General features: G+C 39.9%; 1 protein-coding gene across 14 annotated transcripts in view; it reads left to right on the top strand.

Annotated features, from left to right (window-relative positions):
• Positions 1 to 21,989, top strand: part of NEBL (nebulette) — a 357,579-nt gene that overhangs the window by 290,704 nt on the left and 44,886 nt on the right. For 12 of the 14 annotated variants that reach the window (XM_081796063.1, XM_081796062.1, XM_081796065.1 and 9 more), the window contains 8 exons: positions 6 to 110; positions 1,843 to 1,950; positions 6,708 to 6,818; positions 9,478 to 9,588; positions 11,825 to 11,935; positions 16,723 to 16,833; positions 17,002 to 17,112; positions 20,048 to 20,152. The exons of the other annotated variants lie outside the window; for them this stretch is intronic. In XM_081796063.1, coding sequence (XP_081652189.1) covers positions 6 to 110; positions 1,843 to 1,950; positions 6,708 to 6,818; positions 9,478 to 9,588; positions 11,825 to 11,935; positions 16,723 to 16,833; positions 17,002 to 17,112; positions 20,048 to 20,152 — 873 coding nt within the window. The remainder of the gene's footprint in view (positions 1 to 5; positions 111 to 1,842; positions 1,951 to 6,707; positions 6,819 to 9,477; positions 9,589 to 11,824; positions 11,936 to 16,722; positions 16,834 to 17,001; positions 17,113 to 20,047; positions 20,153 to 21,989) is intronic. 14 annotated transcript variants of the gene reach the window in all.

Genomic DNA, 21,989 nt, shown 5'->3' with positions numbered 1-21,989 from the left:
TTTAGCGAGAGTATAGAAAGCTTTTTGAGGAAAACAAAGGAATGTACCATTTTGATGCGGACGCCGCTGAACACTTGCACCATAAAGGCAACGCCAAGCTCCAGAGTCAGGTGCGCGACCCCTCCCCTCACTGCCTTCTGGACCCTTTAACTACCCACCGCCACAGGCCTCCCCTGAGCCGGGGCAACAGCCGAAAAGGACCTGCATCCTGAGGAAGTGAACGTTGCTTTGGAAGATCTCAAACACTATTCAGTCTTACTGGGTTGGGAAAGCTGGAACCGTGTTTCGGGGGCAAAGCATTTCGTAAAGAAAGATCCTTCACACAATTTTAAACTTCTGTATCAGTTACTTAAATGATCAAATCTTCTGACGATTTCAGTTTTTATAGTGTACCGATTTGTCGTTTTCAGCTGCAGAATTCATTTTCCGGGCGCAAAGTTTATTATAATTTCTCAGCTCAATTGCCAGTGTGATTAAAAATGATCTTACGTTAATGTTTCTTTCAACGATAAGATTCTGTGTATTCCCTGAAAGAAATTTTAAAATTTCTTTTTCCATGCACACTTTAAAGTTGGTATCCGCATATTTCTTTTATTCTGAGTAGTTACAAAAGATGTCATTCTAGCATCTATTAAGATATAATTTTACATCAGTCTATTAAACGTACTCTGTGGAACATACACATTGCTTAATGATTTGATACCCACCTTCTTTTATTTAAAAAATGTACAAACAAAAAGTTAAAAAAAATAAAAATATACAGATCAGCTCTCCTTTAAGCTTTGGAAACATACTTTTTTTTTTTTCTCTTTGTATTCTTATTTTCATTTAATTTTTCCCACAAAGTTTTATCCTACCATAGTATGTTACTACACTTCAAACACTCTCATTGATCACTCTAGCTAGTTCTCCGAAACAAAAGTCGTCCTACAAATAGGAATTCAAAAAAATCTGTTAGATTTCCCGCTACCACAAAGTTCTAAGTATTGAAAAGCTGCCTTTGTATTGAAATGCCATTAAAACTGCTGTTATTATATAACTTAAGGAGCAATTTCATTAAAAAAAATTATTTACACCTAAGGATTTTAATGAAAATACATTTCTGAAGGAAATGAATCATGATCAAAACTTTTCTGGGAATTTAATTTAAAAAGGGACACAGCTAAGAAAAAGCCAATCACTCTGACAGCTACATATAATTCTGGTTTCTGTTATTAGGAGATGGAACTTATCGATCATTTTATAAACTAAAATAAGATGGAGATTGGTTGTAATTGAAATAAATAATTCATGACATGATATTATTAAATAATGCAGGGTGAAACTGAAAGCAATCTCATAAAAGCTCTGTGTGTGTGTTTTACTCAACGTCTATGGAAAAATTCAGTGCCCCCAGAGAACACTGCCTTCCCTTTGACAGAAAGACAAAATCGCACTATGTTTTCCTCCTTGTTCATGATTTACTCATAGACTTTTGAAGCCATCGCAGGGATCTCTGCATCTCTGTCTCTATGTGTATAAAATGATCGTATCCATATTAACCCCTTATATGTGAGATATATCTGTATATCGCAGTAATTTAAATACTTCATCCAAGTCCCAGAACTATGTTATTTAGTAGTTCTAAGTTATTTTTACTTCTTAAATATTTTTATGTATTACCTGTTTACTTTTTTTGTACGTTATTAACCACAAGGGACCCACTGACCAACCCAAAGTGGCCAGAATAATGTGATTTTAGAAACTAGGATGATTAATTTTGGACATACTGATTTTACTTCACTCTATTTGTGGAAGGGCTAATGAACTTTATGTGCTCTTTATACTTTTTTTTCAATAAAGGTTAAGTATAAAGAAGAGTATGAGAAAAATAAGGGGAAATCAATGCTTGAATTTGTTGAGACGCCATTGTATCAAGCTTCAAAGGAGGCTCAAAAGATGCATAGTGAGGTGAGTCCCTTTGATTTGCTATCAACTATTTTTTTCGTTTCTTTATTTTTAAGTATTCTCTACGCCCAACGTGGGCCTTGAACTCATGACCCTGAGATCGATAGTCACATGCTCTCCCAACTGATCACATCCTGTGATTACAAAGTTGACATTTTCAGTTTGTGTCCAGGTAAAAAGTCTGATGAGGAGGAAAAAAAAAAAAAAGGAAAAGAAAACGAAGGGCTGGTTGCTTTATTTGCCTTTTATTTTTCAGCGACAATAGAACATTTATTAGATGCTTACTCTGTGCTAAGCAATATGGTCAAACCTTTATATATGTCAACTAATCCCCTAGATTGATGATTATCCACTGAAATTAATTGTCTTATCTGAAATTACATATCCAGGAAATGCCAATGTTTTAGGGCCTGGGAAAGTCATGAAAGATTCTCGTGTCTCTGTTAGCTTATTTAGTTGATTCCTCCCTCCCCCAAATAAACAGTGACATGGAAGTTTTAAAATATCAAGAGAAGAGAGAAGCTAAGAGTTTTTTTGTATGTATGTACTTTGTTCTCTACTTAAAATGATGCTGAGTCGGGTCCAGGTATTTCCCAAATGATTTTGCTCTTTCCCAGTGAGATTTCTTTTGTTCATGTTTTGTCCCTACATTTTGGGGGACCAGATACCAGGGGACCAGATACCAGGCACAGAAGGTTTTCTCTGCAGCCAACATCCAGATTCTATGGGTACACCAAGTTATTACTTCAGAGGGACAGAAATAGTGGACAGTACTGTCAGCTGACTACAGCCCAGTGTTCTGGGGTGTTCCAGCTATGTGTGCTCCGTGGGCACCATCGTTTCTGTTCTCCAGTAACAACACCGAAACAGGGAGAAAAGATAACTTCTGGACAATAGAACTCTCACAAGAATTTTGAAAACAGTTTATGTGCTGTTGGTTGAAATGTCATAATTCCTCTTCTCAAGGAAAGGGCACTCAGACATTACTGTGGCTTGTTGAATTGTCCAAGTTGTCTGATTTCTTCTTCAAGCAAGAAGGGAGAAGATAATCGCGTGTATTTTTCATATCTTGTAACTTCTTAAGCCGATAGAGAGGAGTCTGATCAAGAATAGTCAGGTGAATCTTTCGACTAAATTAGCTGTTGGTTTTAACTGACCTGGCGGAGCAGGTAAATTGGGTCATAGTTGAGAAGCCCTACCACAACTTAGGTTTAGGGGGATAGCTCTTACCGGCCTATCTTTGTCTTTGTCAGTTTGGACTGCTGTTAACCAAGTACCACAGACTGAGGGGCTTAAACAACAGAAATGTATTTCTTATGCTTCTGGAGGCTGGAGGTCTGAGATCAATGTGCCGGGAGGTCGTGTTTCCAGCGAGATCCTTTTGTGGGGGGCAGATTGCTGCCTTCTTTCTGTGTCCTCGTGTAGCCGAAAGTAGACAGGGGAAGCAAGCTCTCTCGTGACTTGTAGGAGGGCGCTAACCCCATCACGAAGGCCTCCTCCTCCTCCCCTCATCGATCCTGATGGCTTTCCAAAGGAAAGTCCATCCAAAGGATGGATCCTAATGCATCCATCACACTGGGGGTGGGTTTCAACATATGCATTTTGGAGTGACGCGAACATTCAGTCCTACCACCTTCTCTGCATTTCAAGAATAGTATGTCAAGTGCTGTGATGATGCCAAGTGGGGAGCTGGAAGGCAACCGCCGGGTTGAGCCTCCGGGGCCCGTAGAGTTTATAGTTCTCGCCCGGCTCGGCTCCTTCTCCCCCATCTCTCACTCATAGTCCTGCCTCCTCCTTTAAGGAAAAGACCAGCACCTTCAAACTGGGTTTTCTGTGTTCTTCCCATCAGCCCCGGGCTGGTATTATTTAGCTGTTTGTGCTACTTTGCCTTGCTTTATTCACAAAGGGACATGTTCCTGTTTTCCTTCTCTTTGATCCTCTCTGTACTTTTTCTTCTGAAGACCCCATTTTCCCGGCCCTTCTTCCTGCCCATGGCTGTGGTGTTTGAACTCTGTGTCTCAGGGAAGCATATTGGGAAGACACATCCCTCGCTGCTGCCTCAGGATGTGCTTCCGTGGGTCTTGCTGTGGAGCCTGGGAATTGGATTTTAACAATATCCCGGGAGCTTCTGATGTAGGTGGTCCAGCGACCACACTTTGAGAAACACGGACTCATGGAAGAAAACAAATAGTCCCCTAACTTAAAGTCATAAAAACCAGATGGATTAAAAAAACAAACAACCATCCCCCAAAACATAAAGAGAATCTTCTTCTTAGAGAGTCAATGGGCAAAGTAGGCCAACTTGTTTTTCTTTTCATGAAATGCTCAGTTGATTTTTTTTCTGTTGGGGATGGACCCTCAAAAGGGAAAGATTCCCTAAGAACAGATTTCACTATGCCGATGACAGGAATTTCAAAGGCACCTTCTGCACTGGAAAAGTGCTATTGTTTCTAGAAGTCTGCTACCTTTGCCTTTACCATTGCTGTGGCTACCTAGTACAAAAGGAAAATAAAATGTTGCCAACTGAAAATAAAAATCTGTCAAATGAACTAATCGATTCCTTTTGGTTGGCTGTTTTGACATCAGGTGCAAACAGCTTTAAGGTTTAACTGTAGTAATACATTTATTATATGCTGTGGAGTTTGCTTACATTGGGGGCTGAGTGGGCCTTTTGTTAATATTGGCTTTCAATTTTCACTGTTCTGATTTCTGATATTGTCGCTAGGGGGGGAATTATCTTTTGCAGAGGCTGAGACATGTTTTCCCTTTAATTATAGCCATTGGCTATTGGATTTTTAGGCTCAGCAATTATGTTTCTGCTCAGCAGGGTTTGAGGAGACAGAGAGAGAGAGAAATCTCCCAGTAGAAAATATCTTGAGACCAAATTTATACTCTAAAGGCTAGAAACATAAAATATCTGAAAATTTTAGATCAGTCGATGTGAAAGATATCCAACAAAGTGGACACAGAGAGAACCATCTGGCTTAGGGATGGTTTTTATCCTTAAGAGGTAAGCTTGTCAACGAGCTTCCTGAACCTCCTATGGGTAAAGCCAAGTGTTTATGATCTCAGGAATAGTCACTAATGTTTCTGTGACAGCCTATAATTAGGCTTCTCTCACTTTCTTCTATTCTAGGTATAGGTTTAATCAGTCGGCTTTCTAGAAGAAACCTCTAAATCTGGCTTTGGAAAGTTCTTTGTCTTCTGTTGCATAAATATAGCTCTCTTGACAAAAAGCATACTAAAGGTTTTTTTTTTCCCCCCCTAGTCATGTGTTGGCCAGTTCTGGTCATAATCAACCATCCTCAATGACTTATTTCAGTAAAATATTTTTTTCATAGAAGAAAGGATTTTTGAAGTCAATTATCTGAAGTAAATAAACATACCCATATTTATATTTTTACTTTTTTTTAAAGAGACATTTTTAGTCTGGAAATGCCCTGGATTCAGCTTTATAACCGTATAATTTTGGTTAGTTCCACATAAAGAAGGGGACAATTTCTCATTGTTCTTTAATAATATCTATAGTTCCTTTAATTCAGAATGTTCTCAATGCAACTTCTTAATCACTTTGTTAAATTTAGTATTTCCAGGACATCTATTGTGGCCTTTTCTGTGTGTGTGTGTGTGTGTGTGTGTGTGTGTGTGTGTGTGGTTCTACATAGGTCATTTGTTGAACTTGCTGTTCGTGACACAAATACAGGTGAGGCAACGACATGCTTCTCTTACCCTCCCTCGTGGCTTGGGAGAACTCCTTAATACAATTACCTATCTCTGCAATAAGTATATTATGAACCTGGAAATGGCTTTTCATTTTGCATTAGTAACAATCTCATGCAGAAATTTACCCTTATCATCTTTGTGATGCAATTTGAATAAAATACTTAGCTGGTAAAATACGGGCTTTTGTTTGTCCGTAAGTATGGACATGGATGGACATGGATGGACAGTTTTGTTATCGGGAGCGATTGGTTTTATAGTCCTAAAGCATGAGTTGCCGTTGGTTTTCAAACGCATCGTTCAAACGTTGGAATTGAGGGAATCTTAGCCAAAGGATGGCAGAGAATGTCGAAGGGGCAAGTGGGGGTATGGATGCCTGCCCTCCACAGCGCTGTGCGCATTCCCCTTTTCATTCCTTGTTGTGAACCTGGAGAACAATTTGTCAGGTTGGAGAGAAGACTCCTCACAGTGTAATTTAATTCATATCAAACCCCATAGATGGTAGAGAAATAGTCTCAATGCCAAAATCATTAAAGGAAAATGTGCACCAGCCTCCATTACATTTTAGAGATGGTCTTTGCTGAATTCACATAAGGATAACACTGAAAGGGGTGAGAAGAACCTCAACATTAATGCTATTGTGCTTTAAATGGCCTTCCTTGAAACCAGATTTTTTCCCCCCCGTGGATGATCCACTCCCTTTAGCACGAACCAGTCACGTGATTCGCAAATAGCCAACTTTACTGGTTTTCCTCTCCAATCCAGCTGACGTCAGACAATGACACGCTAGTAAGACGTTAAGTAGCCTCACTCAGAGCGCTCTCCCAGAGGCAGTTGGTACTTAACGGTTCTGCTTTTGGTTGGTAGAATTCTAAAATTTACGGTAAAGGTGGAATCGTGTTCTTGTGGCTCTGATGACTCTGAGGGGGCAGAATTATATAAGGAAAACATCAATTTTGTTCTGGGAACTCTGGTACTAATATCTTCTCAACAGTCACTAGTATTTTCTAAATTTAAAATTACGTGGTTTTATTTAACAGAAAGTTTACAGAGAGGATTTTGAGAAGGAGATTAAAGGAAGGTCATCACTCGATTTAGACAAGACTCCAGAATTTTTACATGTTAAGTACATCACCAACCTTCTGAAAGAGGTATGATCTTGCGATTTACTATTAAATATTGTGAAAGAAAGCTAAAGAAAGAACCCAGGAAGTATTTACCCGACAATTCTCTACTGTTTAAGATGTTAATCCGTTCCCCCACTCTCACTTTAACCTTTGTTAATAGAGTTTTTCATTTTCATTAAAAACAGGAAAGCGTGTGTTAATATTTCCACTTAAAGTTGGGGGGAAAACTCACCCAGATTTCCTGGAAAAAACTTGAAAAATATTCTGATTTTGTGTTTGGTTATATCTCGGAAGATCTATAAACAGTTGGTTTTTTTCTGCAGCACCCCTGTAGCATTCTCATGACATCTGATAGCAGAAATGAGATGCTCCAAGGTGAAGGTTTGAATAAACGGCACATTATTTATGAGTGGATTGTGTTCTCAGGGGGACAAATATGTAGCATATAGACCATAGGAACTCGTGTTGATTTTTCATTTTACTCTCAGCAGGATTCTCCCCATCCCCTAACTTGGTGCATTTTGGCTCACAATTAATGGATTACGTTTGTTGAACATTAAGGTCTTCGAACCTAACAATTAAAAATATCATGCTCCTAGTCCATCCGTTTAAAAATTTATTTTTGTTTTTGTTTATTAATGCCTGAAAAGTAACTTGGAGCTCTTCCAACTCCCTGTTTAAATAGATTCTCCTTAGGGGCGCCTGGGTGGCTCAATTGGTTAAGCATCCGACTTCGGCTCAGCCAGGTCATGATCTCACCATCATGAATAAATACTTAGTCATGGGGGTTCGAGCCCCCATCTGGCTCTGTGCTGACGGCTCAGAGCCTGGATGGAGTCTGCTTCCGATTCTGTGTCTCCCTCTCTCTCTGCCCCTCCCCCGCTTGTGCTCTGTCTCTCTCCCTCTCTTCCAAAAAATTTTTTTTAATAGATTCTTTTCACATTAAGGGGAAGTATTAGAAAACTGCATTTCACCCTGAATTTTGAACTGAAGAAACTATTCCTGAAAGAAATATCTTAAACCAGTGAAATAAATTCAAGTACAATTACCTACATGAACTTCCTTAATAACTGACTGCCAGTTGGCCTTTACCATTGAACTGCTTTTAGAAATTTAATGTGCTTCACGGTTGCGATGTATGTGGGACTGAACTAGGTGTATAATTTATGGAAGAGTGCTTGTGCTATCCTGCCTTTTCTCACTGCCAGTTCTATAAAATTTTTTGAAGTTGAAGGCTAATCAAATGGCAACTTCCTACTATTATTGTCTTCCATTTAAAAAATATGCACTATTTATATGAAATTTTGAAAGGGAAATCTTTTTCGCATTTATATACAAGTGACAGCGTAAGGTCTATTTTAAGGTCCATAAATGACTTTAATGTACATGTCATTGACTTTCTCTTTCATTTCTCTTTTTGAATGAATCTTATTTTAGATTTATTGATTCAGAACGTATGCATCAGGATAGGAAATGGCCCAGAAGACGATGATTAAAAAATCTAATTCAGTTCTTTTAAAAGGACTCTCAGTAGCTTAATGAAATTGTAACTTTTCTAAGTATAAGTACTTAGCTTTAAATTGTCTTTGCAGTTTCTACTTTATTATGGTTTTTACATTTATACTGCCATTCAGAATGTTCAAAATATTGTTTCATACTTCATTTCATTCTCCCGATTGCCTTAGACATTGGTGGAAAAAGTATTTTTATTTTCATTTTGCCTGTGTGTGTGGAATCAAGGCTCAGTTACTTAAAGTCTTTTGGAGGTCACATGACCAAATAAGTGAAGCACTCTGACTTTCATCCAGATCATTGGACTCCAGAGCTCTTTCCGAAATTACATTCGGGTCATTACAATGTCTTGTAGGCTATTAGTTAAGCAGAGGACTAGCTAATTTAATTATGCTGGACAAGGAGAAAATAACATCAAATAAACCCTAGAATTAACTGGAACATGACTTCTTATTATTAGAGGAAGCCTCATCTTTTATCTGCCAAGTTAGTCATAAGTGCGACTTAGTTGAATTGGATCAAGATATATATTGTTTTCATAATGCATTCAGTAGGAAAAAAAAAGAAATTCATTAGCAGAAAAAAAACCCCGAGTTATATATAAATATTAGTAAAGACATTTGGATCTACTTAAAATATAATGTTAAAATAGATGACACTCAAACTATGTATTATCAATCTGTAGGAAATTATTTGGTTTTATGAATCTGAATAAAGTGGGTTTTTTTTTTTTTAAACTTTGGCTACATCAGTCCTTTTGATTTTGTAATTTTCAATTCTTTTTCAACTGTGATCTGTTGGTGGTTCATATTTTGTAGACAGCTTTCAAAGAAATACTTCAAATAATTAATAAGAAGCATCCATTCCTAAGACCTTCCTCACCACTTAAAAGGGAGACATCTTTTTAAAATATGGCACCAATATGGTACCAAAATATATTGGAAGAAAGGATGAAAGGGAAATTACTGATAATACTGGAAGCCACCCTAAACATGACTAAAAGAGAAAATGAAGTCTCTGTGGGAAATAAGGAGCGTAAATACTCAAGAGTCTGATTCATTCCCTCTAGAAATATTTTCTCCTTTCTGTGATCTCTAGAAAACATGAGAAACGGTTTATCAGTTAAAGAGTGTCCCGCGAAGTGTTGAACTGTAATGTTCTTGTCTCATAGAAGGAATATAAAAAAGATTTGGAAAATGAAATAAGAGGGAAAGGAATGGAACTTAACTCAGACGTTCTTGATATTCAGCGAGCAAAACGCGCATCTGAAATGTCAAGTGAGGTGAGTATATTTATTCACCAGCTGAGAATGTATGGATTTCTCAGCTGATTTCCTTGTCTGTAAATCTTTCTCCAAGATTACAGACAGTCCACAACCTCTGTGTATGAGATGAATACGACTAGCTATGTCTTAGTTGTCATTTCCCAGTCGATGAATTAAAAAAAAAAAAGTATGTTCACCATCTCCTTTCCACGTGGCATGAGAACCATGACCGTTTCCCCACTGTAGAGAAATATACATAAACCAGGCTAAATAAGAAGCCCGACTACTTTTATGAGATTTAACTTGATCTTTTAAGTAAGTGAAAGGCAGAAGGTTGGGGACGGGCGTTGTGTTCCATCAAGAATTGCAGTACAGTTCACGAGCTCTCCTGCTCCCAGCCCAGCGGAGCCCCCTAGCCCTTACCCCAGCTGCTGGGTGAGCCCACAGCAACCTCTTTGGGAAATGAAATCCGTTGCTCACTTAGCATGGAATTTGTAGGAAGGAATGGAATGCTCCTGAAGCATCAGTGCTTTCTTGCATCCTCATGATATGTTACTTTGGTGTCGGGTAATGACACTGTGCACGGAGGAGAGTCTAACTGAATTGACCAGTGAGAAATTTAAAGTTGTGTCCCCGGATGTTGGTAACCTGTGATGGTGGTGATGAGGGTGACCCCATTCGTCAGGCTGCAAATGATAGGAGCCCAACTCAAACCCGGTTAAGCGACCAAGGGAATGTTTTGGCTTATGAATAGCGAAGTTCAAGGTCAAGTCTCCTTCAGGTTGGAATTCAAATGATGTCTCTCTTCCCTCATCTCTCAGTTCTGTTATCTTCTCTGTTGCTTCAACCTCGGGAGGCTGCCTCCAAGTGATGGCCCCTCCTCTCAGTAGGGTGACTCACATCTGTGCCAGTAATCTCAGTGGGAAGTGAGCATCTGTTTCTTATAGTGACAGTGAAGGTCCTAGGATTGAATCTCATTGGATCCACTTGTATCCTGTGCCCACACCCATCCGTCCTAATCATTGTATCGGGAGCCAGAGGAGTGTAATGTGCGGATGATCTGGTATGGTTCTCATGGTCACTCATTTGTTTAGTTAACTTCTTTGGTAGTTTAGGCGTATCGTATTTTTTTTTTTCAACGTTTTTTTTTTTTTTTTTTTTTTTTTTTTTATTTATTTATTTTTGGGACAGAGAGAGACAGAGCATGAACGGGGGAGGGGCAGAGAGAGAGGGAGACACAGAATCGGAAACAGGCTCCAGGCTCCGAGCCATCAGCCCAGAGCCTGACGCGGGGCTCGAACTCACGGACCGCGACGCGAGATCGTGACCTGGCTGAAGTCGGACGCTTAACCGACTGCGCCACCCAGGCGCCCCTAGGCGTATCGTATTTTAATATAAAAGATTCAAGATTGTTGTGTGTTTTTAAAAAAATGTATCCTCATCGTTGGCCATATTCATGTTCTTTAAATAAACTAGAGAAAGCATGAAAAGCCACTATGATGTCTTTGGCTAATACTGTCATCACACATTCTGAAATTAGTAATTCTGTACAGATTTTTCTGTTAGGGTGACATGTGCAGTCCACATTCAGATGCAGAGCTTGTAATCACTTGTCCGTAATGCTTGGAAAAATCGTTTGACTCTCAATGGCAGAGTCCATCCCCATACAGTTGAATGGCGTGATGGCAGAAGGAACAGCAATAAATGAGCCTTAGCATATGAAAATAGGAGTAAAAGACCAAAAGAAGCTATCGGTTATTGAACACTTATTCTGCCCTGGACACTATGCGATATGCTCTCTCACTGATCCTCACATGGATCCTGTATGCAGGAATTACTACGCCCATTTTGCAGATGGGTAAACCGGAAATATTAAACATTCCTTGTGTCACACCGCAGTTGAGAGCTCTGGCCTCCAAGCCAGCCTTCTTTCTCTAGCATCAACTCTCTTAAACCTACCTCTCTATCCTCCAGCCCTTCAGACCGTTGTCAGTGAAAATTCTCACCATGTATGGTAAAAACCTTCAGAGCGTCCTATACTCTTCTTCAGTGAGAATAGTGATACAGTTTTAAGCAGCTCAGAAAATTGAGTTCTAGGTGATCATTCATAGTACGAAGTAAGCTGTATTTTCTTCTTATATATTCAGCCATCTTTTGGTATCATTGATTATACATAGTATGTTTATCCCCAGAGTGTATGAATATTATGAAATGTAGCCTTTTTTTTCTTTTTCTTTTTTTTTTTTTTTTGCAGAAAGAATACAAGAAAGACCTGGAGTCAAAAATTAAAGGGAGGGGGATGCACATTGGCACTGACACCCTTGAAATACAACATGCCAAGAAAGCTTCAGAGATAGCTAGTCAGGTTAGTGGAGCGAATGGTGCAGATGCCTTAAAACCTGTATTTTGGAATTGAATAAATCGTATTAACAACCTGATTAACACATGGAATTTCCCAAAGCTTTGTGACTAGTGTAGAAGTTTGGAATGGAAACCATTCCAAATCATCATGCTTGTTTGAAAATTTACAGTTTCTGCTTTACTCACTTCCTTTAAATATATCAAAGAAAACTTGGGGGGAAGTCATGTTAATAGAACACACACACACACACACACACACACACACCTTCTTACCTTATTCTTGTAATACAAAAAATTTCACATTCGTCTAGGCTACAACAAATGTTTTCATACTATGTTTGTTTTATTTTAAAGGGTAGGTCACGTGCTGCCTGGTATATCCGTGTTTCCCACTCTCTGAACAGAACTTGAAGAATCACATATTGAGACTCCAACATGAAAGCGATAACCATTTCTGCATGATTTGGTTGCACATTCTTGAAATAATCCCTGTTGACCTCATCACCGTGCCTGAAATTCTTGCAGGGTTAGCATTTTGTATGAAAGTATTTTGTACTAAAGTATTCTATATCATGAATGACCATGTTCATTCATTTAATATTTTCCTCTTCATGTAATACATGTAACGACAGGATTTTAATTTAGAAGTTTTGGCTTAGATGCTATGATATGATAGATAACAGATAACACAGTGTAGGAGTCAGCCCATATGTGTATTTTTTGGAAGGAAATACCTCAGAATCAGTTCCATACCTCTTGAACTCCTCTAGCAATTGTTTTTAATTTTATTTTTTTATTTTAGGATGGAATTTTATTTTTTTTCTTAACTATTTATTTTTTTAATATGAAATTCATTGTCAAATTGGTTTCCATACAACACCCAGTGCTCATCCCAACAGGTGCCCTCCTTAATGCCCATCACCCACCCTCCCCTCCCTCCCACCCCCCATCAACCCTCAGATTGTTCTCAGTGTTCAAGAGTCTCCTATGGTTTGGCTCCCTCCCTCTCTAACTTTTCCAGCAATTTTGAGACTATAAGGGTGTCACTGGAGGGGGTGCCTGGGTGGCTCAGTTAACTGAGTGTTCAACTCTCGGTTTTGGCAGAGGTCATGATCCCAGGGCTGTGAGATCGAGCCCTGTGTTGGGCTCCATGCGATTCTCTCTCTCTCTCTCTCTCTCTCTCTGTCACTCTCCCCGACTCGCATAATAAATAAATAAGTCAGTCACTGGAGCAGAGAGTATTTGGAAAGAGGTGATTTTGTGAGAAGCATCTGTAAAGAGAATATTGGGGTGCAGGTTAAGGCATGCTGCTCACTTACCTCAAGGCTGAGCAGGGGGGTGGGAGGCGGGGCAGGTTCAGTGGAACTACCCTGAGAGCTGTAATGTGACCCTGGCAGTGACCTCAGGAAGAGCTGGCTCAGGATTGACTCCTCTCGGGAAATCTGGAGGGTAGGAGGCAGCCATTGATTAACTGCCAGGTGCTGCATGCCCAGGGTTAGGGACTGGCCAGGGGGATGGGATGATTCTAACTGGTTTAGACAAAGCATCTGGGGATGGCGTAAGATGTTTGACCAACAGGGGTTTCATTTAGAAATGGTGGAGTTGGGGGACTGCATGCCGAACAGGCGCTTGAAAATCTTTCACTAGACCTCTCCTTCCATTCTTCTCCTGAGAGATTGCCATTGTTGCAAATTTGCTGTAGAACCTTCCAGATCTATTTTTATGTGTAATAAAATAAACATACATGAGGCACACATGGACTGAAAAATCTGTAAATACCATGTGTTTTGATCTGTGCTTTGTTTTTCTCGCTTCGTATTATGGACCCTTTTCCGTGTTACTTCATATAGTTCTACCTCATTCTTACAGGAGGATTAAGCGTTTCATAACATGGATGTGAATATGCAACCATTTACCTTTCGATGTGTCACAGGCATTGCCACATGTAAACGACACGTAAAGTGTGCCAACATGCTCTCGATATTACGTGCCAAAACCAGAACCCTTAATTTTCCCTCAGATCTGCTTTCCTTTTCCACTCCCTTCTCAGCAAATGGCATCAGTGAGGTCTCAGAAGCCACTGAGGTTCCTTTTGTCGGCAACTTTATTGACTCCACCCCCAACACGGTTTCTAAATCCATCCACTTTGCTCTGCCCTAGTCCAAGCTCTGTCTTGTTACTCATTTCGTAGATTTAATCGTACTTTTTAGTGGTGGCTTCCTTGGGCCACGTAATTAACTACCAAGAAACTACCAAATCACTACTTACAATTCTCTGAGATTTGTCTCTTTATTAGGAGAGGGCAATATCCAATTCAAGGTACTGGATTGGGGTGAGGGGGTTGGGAGTGAGGGATTCGAGGCTGGAGAAGAGGATTCAAAATCGTCCTCATGGGCCTGAGAATTGAAACCAAAAGAAAGCATCCTTGCCCTAGAGAAAAACAATGTGGAAAGAACATAAATTTGCGATTTTACATTTTTACCTAAGACAGGTTTCTAAGACATACTCCTTTTATGACATGTTTGAATGTCATGTCTTTCCTTCTAATGGTATAGATTTGTTTTACTCAACCATACGCTGCTTTCAATTTCTCTGTGTACCTTAGGGCTGGATGCTAGTTATTGAGAAGAGGGGGGAAAAAGGCCTGGGGGGTCAGCTGTCCTATGACTGCCCATACATCAGGGTTGTGGTGATGTTATTATCTTTGCAATCCAAAGATCTCATTTGCGTGTAATCATAGCCATGTCCCATTTTACCCAATTGACAGGCTTTCACATTCATTTCAGCCAAACTTTGGGACTTTTCTGTAGTTCAAGGTTTAATTTTTCAAAGAAATGAATGAGGTATATATTGCTACATGAATGACTCCCAATAGTTAAACCCTCCAATACCTATGGAACTGACCATAGGACTTCCTTTAGCCAAGAGGACATTAGCACACATGACTCAGACAGAGCCTCTAAAAGCTCTTGTGCATGGGGGCTTGCCTTTTGGAATAAAGGTGCTGTCATGTTGTTTTAAGCCTTCTAAGTTTTAGAGTGTTTTACTGTGCATTAATACATAAATGATGTAACTAGTGTCCTATGTAGTCTATGTGCTTTAGAACGCTTTTAGATTTGAACATTCATATTGCAAAATTAAGTGACATACTTCTACCCTGGGACCGTGGTGGCTGTGTATGATCAGTGCCTCAGTTTCTTTTTTAAAAAAATGTAAATGTTTATTTATTTATTTTGAGAGAGAGAGAAAGAGATCGTGAGTGGAAAGGGACAGAGAGAGAGAGAGAGAGAGAGAGAGAGAATCCTAACCAAGCTCTGTACTTTTAATGCAGAGCCTAATGTGGGGCTCGAATTCACGAAACCGTCAGATCATGCATGACCTGAGCTGAAACCAAGAGATGGAAACTCAACCAAGTGAGCCTCCCAGGCACCCCGGTGCCTCACTTTCTACATATATTATCCTTCAAATGAAGTGCTTTGTTTCAGGGCCTTAAAGAGGCTTACTGAAAATGGGGGGCTTTTTATAGACATACTGATAATGACTTTTGTGATCTTGCAAGTTAAATACTATTACTTAAACTGTATTCAGAAAAGTGAAGTTGAGGCTCTGAGTCAGTGAAAATAGGCCAAGTTATGAATAGAAGATAGGGCAAAATATAATATTTCTCTGCGATTGAGATCTTTGTTTATACCTTTTAAAATTTAGGATATGACAAATAAGCCAACATTTACTCTATACAGGGAATGTACAAATCTCGATTATGGCACACCTACAGTATGTTAACATAATAGGAAATAACTGTTTCAGAAGAAATTTAATTAGATACAGTCAATCGTTTTCTTTGAACAAAATTTTTCATTGAAGAATACATACGTACAGAAAAGTGTACAACTTGTGCACATCTTGCTCTATTTTTTATGATGAGTTTTCAAATGTGACAAGTCTCTGAGCCATGTTGTGTCTGTGTAATTATGACTGTTTTGTGAGTAACACATAATTCAGTTTAAGCCTCTTAGATAATTTATTGTTCTTAGAACCAAACAGTAGAGGAAGCCCTAGGCACGGCTTGATCTGGAGCCCAGACCATGTGATTCGGTTTTAGTTTCTATTTTCGGGTCTCAGGCGGGCTTTCTTCTGTTTGCAAAGAGGCTTTTTGTGGCTCCTGGGGTCCCCTTCTTCTCCACCCATGTCTAGAAGAAGAAGACAAACTTCTTGATATCTTGTGTAGTAAAACAATCACCCTTATCCCTGGAGCAGTCACGAAGCACCAGGGATGGGGTCTAATGATTTATGTAAGCCCAAGAAGACCCTCAGACTTAGGCCAGTCTCACCCAACTGCATTGGGGGAGCAGTGAGTTGCCTGTTGGCCAGTCAGGGAGCTAATGGGGGGGGGGGGTGGGGGAAAGAGGGACGGGATTCCAGAAAAGCAACCAACAATGATTCGCTACAGAGCAAAAAGTGACAGTGTTACAATCACGTTTTATTGATATTCATCAAATGAATTATATATTAACCAATAATTGATCAATTTGATCACATTGAAATATAAAAACTTTCCCCTTGGCTGTGTTCTCTCTCCTAATTCAGGTTAGTAGAAAACAGCCTTCTGATTACTTGTGAATAAGTCGCTCCAAGCCATGTTCCTCCCACAAGTTAAAACTCTTCCTAGTTTTGTAGAAATAAAAGAAGTAAGAGTCAAAAGCCAAGATCCTGATGCCAAAATGACATCACAGTTTTCAACGGTTTTTCAAATTCACGTGGAGCCCTCACTGCGTGTTTTATTTTCTCCAGAAAGACTATAAGAGAGATCTGGAGACTGAAATAAAAGGGAAGGGCATGCAGGTGGGCACAGACACTCCTGATATCCAGAGAGCTAAGAAGGCATCCGAAATGGCCAGCCAGGTAAGAAACAGATGGGGATACAAGGTTGACATCGGACACAGGGAGTTGTGTATAGAAAAAGCGTAAATGGCGTCTTCACACGTGTGGCTTTGACAGTCAAACACGCAAATATCTGCATTACGATGGAAGCTTAAGCAAAGCTCTGAAGATTATTTTCTGTTCTTTTAGAAAGAATATAAGAAAGACTTGGAAAATGAAATTAAAGGGAAAGGGATGCAAATAAGCATGGACATCCCGGACATGCTTCGAGCCAAGAGGGCATCGGAGATCTATAGCCAGGTTGGTAGGAATGCGTTCTTCTGATACTCAATCACCATATGCTTCATGTGTCTCTAAGATTGATATCTTTGAGGGCATTGTATTCAAAGTCAGTGCACTCGATTATAAAGGAGCTATTGGCCAAACTTGATTAATCTCACTAACAAAAGGGACAAGTGCTGTAAATTCAATTCAATGGATGCTACTGAGTGTCCGGGCTCCCCTGTTTGAGTCCAACGACATTTTGATCTTTTTATTTTTATTTTTTGACTCTGCACACTTGAATGCAGTGCTCCAATTACAGAAAGTGATTACAAAATGAGTTCGTCTCTTAACCGTTTCATAATGCATATTATCCTTAAAACAATCAGCTCCAACTAAGAGTGAATAAAACCACACAAGGTGGAAGGTGAAATAGAATATTAACTAAAAATTAAGAGAAGAACTGTTTTCTTGGTAAGATTTAATTTACCAAGTGTACCTACCTGTCACGTGTCCTCTAGAAAACCCTTTAGAAAAAAAAAAAAAAAAAACTCTCATAGAAAAGCTGGATATGAATATGACCACAAAAGACTATATGCAATGGAAGAAGAAGTTCTTGATAAAATCTGATCCGGGCAAAAAAATTCATTAGTGAATATTGTCTTTGCTATCCAATGTAGAAGGAAAAGAGTGCATCCCAATGGAAAAAAAATAATAATAAAAGGGGAATGAAAAATTAAAATGGTTATAGAAAACTGACCAAGGAATTACATTTGATTAACGGGATTTATGAAGAAGATACTTTTCAACAAAATCTGACCAAATTTGTTAACATTCCAGTTAAAACGTAAGCAGTGGGTCCAAACACCTCTTGGTGCAAAAGGGGGTGTCCTGATGGCCGTCAAATGCCAGGGGACTTGTGTGCTTCGCGGCCTCCTCAGATGATACAGCTGTTGGATGGTCCTGAAGTGCGTGTTCATCTGTCCTCAATGTCTCATGCTGGCACATGAACTTGTAGAAGTTGGCTATATCGGCTGACTAAACTTAGAAGTAAATACGTAAAATAGGCAAATGGCCATTGGAATCAGTGGAGGAAATTTACTGTGTCTAGAATGCCAATCTCATTCATTCATTCAGAAAATACTTTCATTTACATGCAAAACTAGACCTGGTTTTGCCCTTGGGGAACTGCAGACTAATCTAATAATCAATAATCATGCAAATATTACAAAGCGTGATGTGTGCCACCAGGAAGTAAGGCATCGGGCGTAAAGGCTTTCCATAGGAAGTGACACCTGAACCATCAGAATTCCTGCTTTAACTTGATAGCATTGCTTTTGTGTATGTGTGACAGAAGGATACACCTAACTTCAAGGAGTTTTAATTATTTAGGATACAGTTGTAATGATGCTGTGCTGAGTCTCAATAATAATTACCTTTCTTCACAAGCCGCCGCATGCCATCATGGCTAACTTTGCTGGCTCTAGACCCAGAGTGCCTGGGTTCAAATCCCTGCTCTGACACTCCTTAGCTCGTGTCTCAGTTTCCCCATCTGTAAGGGGAGACAGTGATAGTATCTGCTTGTGGGGTTGATTCGGTGTGTTAACGCGGGTCTCGGACCAAACCTACAATGTAAAAATGCTGGTACTCAGAGAAGGTATTGGAGCTCTCAGTAGTAATACATTTACTAGACAGAAGAATTGAGATTTTTATCTCAACTACAGAAATCCTAGTACCTTTCCATTATACAAATGTCTCTTTTTCTGAAGTAGGAAGCAAAAAGCTTAAATCCAGAAGCGTGAGAAATAGCGGGTGGAGAGAGCCAGCTTACTTGCAGGAGCTCTAGGGGCTCCTTTGAACAGGGACCGGGCTGCTCATCAAAGAGTAGGTTTCTTCTGTGTTCTCGTCACCAATTCCAATGCATGTATGTGGAGGCTTCCCCACCCCGACGGCCAGTTCTCAGACACCAGTCGGGTATGGGAGAATTCAGCTCATCTCTGACCCCATCTACTGGAAGACAGCACCAAGTTCCATAGGTTGAGGGTTCAGTCCTACGGGACTGTCCCCCTCCCCTCTTCAGATACCAGTTGCAAGCTGTCTGTCACCTGTGCTTTTGACCAACAGGCTATAGACCAGAGGTTCCTGGGACCCCCCCCCCCCCCTTCCTTGGGTCTGATTCATTTGCTAGGGCAGCTCACAGAACTCAGAAACATTTTACTGACTAGATCAGTGGGTCATTATAAAAAGTTATAACTCAGAACAGCCAGATGGAAGAGGGCACAGAGAAAGGTCGCAGAACTTCCAAGCCCCCTCCAGGTTCATTCACCATTTCCCCCAAATCTCCAAATGTTCACCAACCCGGAAGCTCTCTGAACCCTCTCCTTCTGGGTTTTTATGGAGGCTCCATTACATAGGGCATGACTGATGAACTCATTGGCAATTGGTGACTATTCAGCCTCCAGCCCCTCTCCCATCCCCAGAGGTTGGGGGTTGGGACTGAAAGGTCCAACCCTCTAAACACAAGTTTGGTTTCCTTGGCAACCAGTCTCATACTTCAGTGTGTCCAAATACCATTTCGTTAACATAGCAAGAGATACCTTCATCACTCTCACCACAAGAAATTCTGAGGGTTTTAGGAGTTCTGTGCAAGAAATAGGGACAAAGACCATAGATATATCTTATTATAAATCACAATATCACAAGGTTCTAAACTTAGGAGTGACATAGAGGCCAAGCCCTCCAGAGGCCTTTGAATGGACTAGGGTGGGGACCATCGCCTGAGAAGAGGGGAGGCCGCTTTTCTACTCTGTTTTCTTACTGTTTGCTTACTCCCTTGATTTTTGCTGTCACCTCAACAACTGCTTTGAATCAACATATATGGAAGAGGCATCATTTTCTTTCTATCTCTCATGCCTGTGGGCACACACAAACGCACACACAGTTTCAGATTCATGTTAGCTGTTTCTATTTCTAGAAAAAGTATAAAGACGAAGCAGAGAAGATGCTTTCTAACTATTCTTCAGTGGCAGATAGTCCTGAAATGCAGAGAATCAAGACAACTCAACAAAACATTAGTGCGGTGAGTAGTAATTCCCTGACAGTTGCCACCTTGAAATTTTGTTTGCGTTAGGAGGGCCTTTGTTCCTCATTGTCTGATTGTGGCATTGTTTGAATTTTCTGTCAAACATATTATCTTTACTTCTTTAACATAATAAGAGTACTTTTAAAGAACCAAAATTCGGGGCGCCTGGGTGGCTCAGTCGGTTAAGCATCTGACTTCTGCTCAGATCATGATCTCGCAGTTTGTGAGTTCGAGCCCCGCATCGGGCTCTGTGCTAACAGCTCAGAGCCTGGAGCCTGCTTCGGAGTCTGTGTCTCCCTCTCTCTTTGCCTCTCCCATGCTCACGCTCTGTCTCTCAATAATAAGTAAATGTTAAAATAAAACACTTTTTAAAGAACTAAAATTCAACCAAGTAAATTTAGAGATCTAATTGGTTTTATTCAATGATTCAGGAATCAGGAGGCATCCCATCTAACAAATAAATAGAGGATGATCGGTAGAGAGGTACAAAATGTAAGGCCTTTATAGGCCAAAGCTGCAGGACAAGGAAGTTATTAGCAAGAGAAAAGACAGGATTGCTTCAGACAAGGTCACCTTCCCTAGGAAAAGGGTGGGGGTCTATCATGCAGATTACCTCTCTAGCACTGATCAGGAAATTCCAGGCTGATTGGTTTAAAATTCTGCTCTTGGGAGAGGCTGAAACTGCAATTAGGTTAGGTATTAAGTCTTGATGGGGTTTAACATAAGTGACTCCATTTTGGGCCTCTTGTTTGTTCTTTAATAGTACCAAATGTTCTTACAAGGTGTAATTTATCATGATTGTTTTGGAATTACAAATTCACATCTTCTTCTTTGGTATAAGCAAGAGTTCTTTTTAACTGAAATTTAAAATTTTACTTAGGAAAGAGGTCTTAATCTTCTACACAGATTTTACTTCAAAGAGGAGAATAACCATATGAAGTGATTTTCTTGCAGGTCACTGATTTAAAATGATAATGTATTTAGGGATTTACTAGTTTGTAACCAATTCTTAAACTTTCATATTTTTTATTTTCAGGGATAGGAATTAAGGGACTGGGTCTACATTTAATGGATATATAAATTTGAATTATAAAATTATAAAAATTGACCAAACAGCCAATATTTTTATGTAGAACTAGCTCATTAGTCCTTTAGGAGTTAAGCAGATGTCTCATCAGACTGTAATTGTGTTAAGTCTGAGGGCTTTTGGAATCTTTTCTACTTTGAAATAAATTGGCAAGCTCCAAACCTCAAGGTGTGCTAGACAGATGCCTCTGGGGCTTTCAAAGCAGGTGTGCTAATAAATGGAAAAGTCTGGCTGGAAGGGAAGATCTGGGAAAAAAGCTGTTTCCACCCTTATCTCCTGTGATTCCATGGTATTCTAGATTTTTATCTTGTGGAGGAAAACATATCTGGGGCCTACTCTCCTACCCCCACCAGGGCCTCTTGGATCACCTAGTCTCAACAGAGGGAGTGGTTCTGTCCTCACATGCTTTTCTTACAATTATTCTATTATTCTGTAAACATTTTTTTTTGTTGTTGTTTTGCTTTGTCTTTTAAAATATTTATTTATTTATTTATGAGACAGAGGAAGGCAGAATACGAGTGGGGGTGGGGGGGCGGGCAGAGAAAGAGAGGGGGAGACACAGAATCCGAAGTAGGTTCCAGGTTCTGAGCTGTCAGCACAGAGCCCAACGCAGGGCTCGAACTCACGAACCCACAAGATCATGACCTGAGCTGAGGTCAGACACTTATCTGATTGAGCCACCCAGGCACCCCAGTTTGCTTTGTCTTTGAAAGGGGTGGCTGTTGGTAGGAGTGGAGAGGCAGGTGG

The sequence above is a fragment of the Panthera onca genome, chromosome B4 (genome assembly GCF_046562875.1).
Source record: "Panthera onca isolate mPanOnc1 chromosome B4, mPanOnc1 haplotype 2, whole genome shotgun sequence".
NCBI classification, from domain to species: Eukaryota; Metazoa; Chordata; class Mammalia; order Carnivora; family Felidae; genus Panthera; species Panthera onca.
This window is presented reverse-complemented; position numbering and strand designations above follow the sequence as displayed.